The 6,103-nt window shown below is 37.9% G+C and overlaps 1 protein-coding gene across 1 annotated transcript; it reads right to left on the bottom strand.

The window, feature by feature from the left end:
* Window positions 1-1,228: 1,228 nt before the first annotated feature.
* On the bottom strand, window positions 1,229-5,294 carry LOC149164271 (disease resistance protein Roq1-like). The gene is made up of 5 exons (XM_089429420.1): window positions 5,287-5,294; window positions 2,764-3,207; window positions 2,212-2,662; window positions 1,947-2,057; window positions 1,229-1,822 (listed from the first exon to the last, which is right to left on the bottom strand). The coding sequence occupies exons 1-5, from the start codon at window positions 5,292-5,294 to the stop codon at window positions 1,229-1,231; spliced, it is 1,608 nt and encodes a 535-aa protein (XP_089285546.1).
* Window positions 5,295-6,103: the final 809 nt, after the last annotated feature.

Genomic DNA, 6,103 nt, shown 5'->3' with positions numbered 1-6,103 from the left:
ATACATGCAAAATGTGATTGCAATCATGTTTTTTTTCTAGTATTTTCATTTTTCATGTAGCATGGTCTATCGAAAGTATATAACATGGGTATTCTTTGGATGAGGAGTTAAATTCTGCATACAATGAATGCTCCCACTCGAAATTTGAGTAAAACTGTAGGAAGATAAGTTGAAAAGTAGTTTTTTTTCTTTTTTCCTATAAGATTTGATGATGTAATCTAATCTTATTTTATTATTTCCACTATTATTTTATAATATTACTTAGGATGCCCAATTTAGAGCTCACAATTTCTCATAAAAAATGTTCATAATGCAAAAAAAAAAAAAATTAATTGATAAGCACATGAAATAATATAATATTATATCAACTTTAAAAAGAGATAAAGTAATTGGAAATAAAAAATCAAAGTGTGAATAAGATGTTTAAACCTTATATTTTTCAAAAATATTTCAACGCACTGAAAATCTATGTTAATTAATTTAATGTTAAAAGAAAATATTTTAATGTTGTATATAATAAATATTAAATGTACAAAAAAAAAAGTAATTGAAAATTAAAAATAAAAATAAAAATATCAAAACTTCCTAATAACAATAATAAGGTATTATATAATAAGTCTTTGGCATAACTCCATCTGTGCCGAATACTATTGGAAAAGCAACATACATGTGTGTAGCACCAATGATCCCCGTGCAATTTGAATTTCTGGGTTCATCTACACGGGCATAATGTCATGTCTGAATGAAAAAGGAAGAAGTAAAAGTATAATATTCTCGATGAATTTTATTGATAGCAATTCATATCCTTTGCAAGCAGCGCTCATCCTCTTTTTCAGAAGCTAATTCCAATCGAAAATTTCCATGGTCTATGCTATTGTTACAACATCGATTGAGGGAGTTGGGGTTCCTTAGGCCCGGACCGACCTCGGAACATGCAATATTCTCTTCTTTCTGTTGGGATTTAGTCGACCAAACAGAAATAAAATAACTGCTGACAGGAACAAAATCATCCTATCTCATTCATTCCCGATACTTATCAAAATCCTTCCCGATACTCATCAAAATTGTATTGTTGTGTCAAAAAACTTGTGATAATTATAATAATTGTGACTTAAACAAAGCACGCACTCCCACTACATATAAGTCATCAATTCAACGGTATATTGATTGCAAACACGGTCAATGTCAATTTCAAATTCTCATAGCATAACTGCCTTACCATCACATGCTAACCAGTCCATTCATATCCATCTCGCAAGAAAGTGAGAAAAGGTGCGGGCAATACTTCTACCCTGTTGAAATCAACGACACCCGAGCATTTAAATGTGTGCATCTTTTCATAGACTTCGTGGGAGACGGTCAAACTGTCAAACTGTAGCCCTTCAAGTTGTATTAAGTTTCCAAACGAATCTGGAAGCACCTGCAGACTCCAGCACCCGGACAGGTCAATAGTTTGGAGATTAGTCAAGTTTCCAAACGAATCTGGAAGCACCTGCAGACTAGAGCACCCGAACAGGTTAATAGTTTGGAGATTGGTCAATTTTCCAAATGAATCTGGAAGCACCTGCAAACTAGTGCAGAAACGCAAGTCAATAGTTTGGAGATTCGTCAAGTTCCCAAACGAATCTGGAAGCACCAGCAGCTTCCTGCAGTACAGGGTAATAGTTTGGAGATTCGTCAAGTTCCCAAACGAATCTGGGAGCATGTTCAAACTGGAGCACCCCACGAATTCAAGCTTACCATGGAATCCTGCAAGGTAAGATAATGGAAGTTCGTTAAACTCCCAAAGGAATTCGGCAGGGACTCTATTTCGAAACAGGTCCTTAAATTCGCAAAATAATTTGGTAGGCAGTCCATTTTTAGACTATAAAAAGGGAAATTGTAGCTCCCACTAACTCTAAGTGTTTCAACGACTGTAGATGGCAGAGTTCGTCTGGTAAAGTTACATGCTGAGAAAAAGAGACCACAATTTTTTCTAGATGGCTCAACTTCCCAACAGACTTCGGAACCTCCACATGTCTAGCTTTAACATACAATTCCCTCAACTGCTCTGGTGCCTGCAATCTTTATATTATCAAAATTGGTTTGACCGCTAGTATGCTAACAATACTAAAGATCAAAGCAATTTCCGAGATAAAAACATATTATGACAACATTTCAAATGACTACCTGCGATTCATGCAGCCACAGCGCTTGAAGATCGCTCCATACCTTCTCTATTCTTAGAACTCTTAGGAAAACATCGTCTAAAATTAGGAAAACATGAGAAGATTTAAGATAACTTGTCAGCTTCTCTATACCATCAGCAGTATTGTCTATTTGCACATTAACTTGAGCCAAGCCACTAAGAATCATACTCTGGATGGATTTTAGAGAGTTTCTCGCGACATTTTCTCTGACATCAAATTGAAAGTAAGTTTTCTTGTAATTTGATCTTCGACGGTTAAAGATCTCCTTTGCTAGGGTGGTTTTGCCAGCACCACCAAGTCCGACAATTCCTATAACTCTAGTCTCTCTGCTGCTTTGTTGGTCGAGTAACATCGCCCCTTCAAATTCTGCAACTTTCTCATCCAACCCAGTTGGATATGTAGACACATGATATGACCTTTTAACTTTTTTCAACACTTCTTCCACGACCTGTTCAAGGAGCTGCTGCTCATCGCTGAAATGAAATTACTAGTCAGAAATACCTACAATATCAAACAGTCTATCAATCCAACAAGTTGAAAGGAAGAGAGTAAGAGGGAGAGTTGGAGTACTGACCCATTATACGTCTTCATATCGAAACCTTTTATCTCTGAAGCATCAAAGAGAGCCTTCCTCCATTTTTGAATGGTGTTATAGTCGTATCGAGGTTGAAAATCGAACGTTCTCTTCTTTTCGAGTGTTTGCAGGGATCGACCATAGACTCTTTTTCCGTCCCGCGTTCCCCATCGAAGATCTGCAGGCTCGACACCATAGAATACTGGAATAATTGTTGACCCCGATTCGAACATGAGCAAGAGCTCATCAAGGCACCAATTTGAGTCTGCATATCGGGGAGAGAAAATAGCGATATGCACCGAAGCTGTTCGAATGGCACTCTGGATTTGAGGAGTTATATACTCTCCTCCTTGCAATTCATCTTCGTCGAGAAATACTCGCAATCCTTCTTTGTTAAGGCGGTCGTAGAGATGTTTGGCGAGGGTTTTCTTGGAGTCGGGACCCCTGTGGTTGATAAAGATATCAAAGACAAAGCTGTCGTTAGTGCTGGAGGATCCATATGAGGTGGATGCCAGGGAAGAGAGAGCAGCTGCAATAGCCTCAAGAGTCTCCTCCTGGTCTGGCTGATCTCTCAAGCGGCAAAGTGGCTACCCGCTGATCTCTCTTTCTCAACACTCGCAATTGAGATTTATGTTCAGCAGATTTGTTGCCATTATATACAACAAATTTTGTTAATGGTCAGGTAACGTGGGCGTTGATATCCATTTCTGGCTCTACATAATTTATGTGAACGCAGCGCATCTCTAAAATAGAATAGACCTTAAATTATTGCAAGTTGTCACTCAGTGCCATATACTTTGTCAAATAATTATTATTAAAATGATATACTTTGTAAAATATTTATTTTAAACTGATTCTTTTTCGGAGTTATTAGGCAACTCTTCTTTATCAAAATATTATTTTAAGTTGTGACTCAGTCCGATATACTTTGTCAAATAATTATTATTAAAATGATTCTTTTTCGGAGTTATTAAACTCTCTTTTATCAAAATATTAGTTCGTGCGATATGCTTTGTTAAATGATTCTTCTCCCGAGTTATTAGGCAACTCTTTTTTCTCAAAATATTAATTTAAGTTGTGACTCAGTCCGATATATTTTGTCAAATAATTATTATTAAAATGATTCTTCTCCCGAGTTATTAGGCAACTCTTTTTTCTCAAAATATTCAATCATTTTTGGGAGTTTATCCCAGTTATTTATGTCGGTTTAAGTTAAAATTCAAATTACATAAATTTCATATTCAAACTTTCGCACTTTCCTGCGAGTTTATCCTAGTTATTTATGTCGGTTTAAGTTAAAATTCAAATTACATAAATTTCATGAGGAAGTATCAAAATATTCAAGCTTTCCTGCTAGTTGATCCTAGTTAATTTATTCCCGTTAAATTTTAAGTTTGATAACTAGTTTCTGCACAATGAAAGCGTCCGAGGGGTTTTTCAGGGTGCTGAATCCGAATATGCAGTTAAAAAACCATTTTAACTGCAACAAATCATGATTTCATCTCAATTTCTTCCGCCGGATTCCGTCACCGGAATCTCAAAAAGTCGCATTATAGACAACTCCTTTCTTAATTATAATTTTTGTTATTTATTAATTTAAATTAATTTATAGTTTTTATATAAATGTATATATTAATTCTATTTGAGTGGAAATTTATTTTTTTTAAATGAAGTTTTAATTTAATTTTTATTAAAAAAAATGAAAAAGATAAAAAAAAATTTCAAAAATCATTAAACATAATAATTTAATATAATTTTTAATAATATCATTTTACAATTAAATACCTTGATGGGGTGGTAAAATCGAGGATAGTGGAGGTTGGGCCTAGTTTCTTTACATACTTCCCATGCCCATGACATACATGAGGTATGTGTAGTAGGTACACCACAATTGGTCCATGTGAACCCAGCAAGTCACACTTGTGTGCATTTAAATGGAGGTCCATCGAAAATGGGAAGTCTATAGAATTCGATGGTAATTGTTTTGATACTTTGGCAATGGGAGTTCAAGGCGTGCGAGTCCATGATGATAAATTTTGGAGGGGGGTTAAGGCAACTTGTTGCTCCTTGGATGATGTCGGAGGTGGTTTCTCGCTGCATAAGGGAGTCATAAGTCCTCTGTTCCTGTATATCTTTCGGGTTTCTTTGTGGCACCTTCTTGATCACATGAGCTTTCATAACCCGTCCACCGACCACCCTCCTTTGGTCTCTTGATTGAATTGTGGTCTATTGTTGGGTACATTCCAGTTGGCACTACATGGAAATTCGAATGGGATTTGGGGAAATTCTTACCCCAATTGCCTCTCGTTATTTTGGGCCTATGGTGTTGGGTGGCTCGTCACTTTAAGGGTGTGACAGTGCACTGTCTTGGGTGGGCTAGCACACTTGAGTGCCTTAGCTTGAGAAGGTGTTACTTATTGAGGTCGAACTGGGGCAGGGCAACCAATACAGAGTAGGAAGAGGGTTCGAAGGCGAAGGCGAAGATTTGAGAGTAGGAAGAGGGTTAGAGATTTTATTTCTAACGTGGACATGTTGCGGTGTTATTGGTGTTGTGGTGATGTTGTGGCAATGCTGGTGTTGCTATTGTTGGATGTGTTGCGGTGTGGTGGTGTTGTTGGTGTTACGATGGTGAAATCAACCAAGGAGCTAGAGAGGTTTTGTGTTGAGGCGTGCACATTGCACCGCGATGTAGCTCATGCTTGGGTGGAGGTGGAAGGAGGTCGATCACAGAGCCCAAACCTCGATGCCGATACCGGAAGTGGGAGGAGGTGGGGTCGAGCTTAAAGCAACATGGAGCTTGCGGGGACGCTGCCATGAACGCTAGCCACTGTCGAGGAAGAGGAACAATCCCTCTTGCGCCACCAAAGGTCAATCACACCAGTCTATGAAAATGCACTTGGAAGCCTACGAGAAAATTCGTCGAGAGGAATACGAGGTAGTCATGGTAGCCTTGGCTCAAAATCCCATATTTCCAGTGTCAACATCAAGAGCGAGTGGTGGTGGTCTGGCATAGACATATACGCATTGTCGACAAGTTGGAGTAGTTGGAGGCTTGGCTGGCTCATCTGGATCAACTCGTTAATTGCTCGTTTCAACCCCCTCCTCCACCTAGGATGGGTCCAGATAACCCTGATGATTGACTATGTGTTTTGGTGTTCTGTTAGTTTTGTCAGTCTTCTGGCATATTTTGCCCTTATAATTATGGTCGGTTAGTTTATATATATTTTTAGACTATTTATTTTGGACTCATGACAATGGTCATCAAACTAAGTGTGGGTTTTCTAACGTGGACGTGTTGCGGTGTTATTGGTGTTGTGGTGATGTTGCGGCAATGCTAGTG

The sequence above is a fragment of the Pinus tabuliformis genome, chromosome 5_1 (assembly GCF_031772625.1).
Source record: "Pinus tabuliformis cultivar Carrire ecotype Pingquan chromosome 5_1, CPIR1, whole genome shotgun sequence".
NCBI lineage: Eukaryota > Viridiplantae > Streptophyta > Pinopsida > Pinales > Pinaceae > Pinus > Pinus tabuliformis.
This window is presented reverse-complemented; position numbering and strand designations above follow the sequence as displayed.

Bases quoted from the DNA above. Each gene is read 5' to 3' on its own strand.
- LOC149164271 (XM_089429420.1), bottom strand. The intron at 2,663-2,763 runs GTCAGTACTCCA...ATTTCATTTCAG, and splicing joins GATATGAAGACGTATAATGG to CGATGAGCAGCAGCTCCTTG. The intron at 2,058-2,211 runs GTATGGAGCGAT...TAAAGATTGCAG, and splicing joins GAGTTCTAAGAATAGAGAAG to GCACCAGAGCAGTTGAGGGA.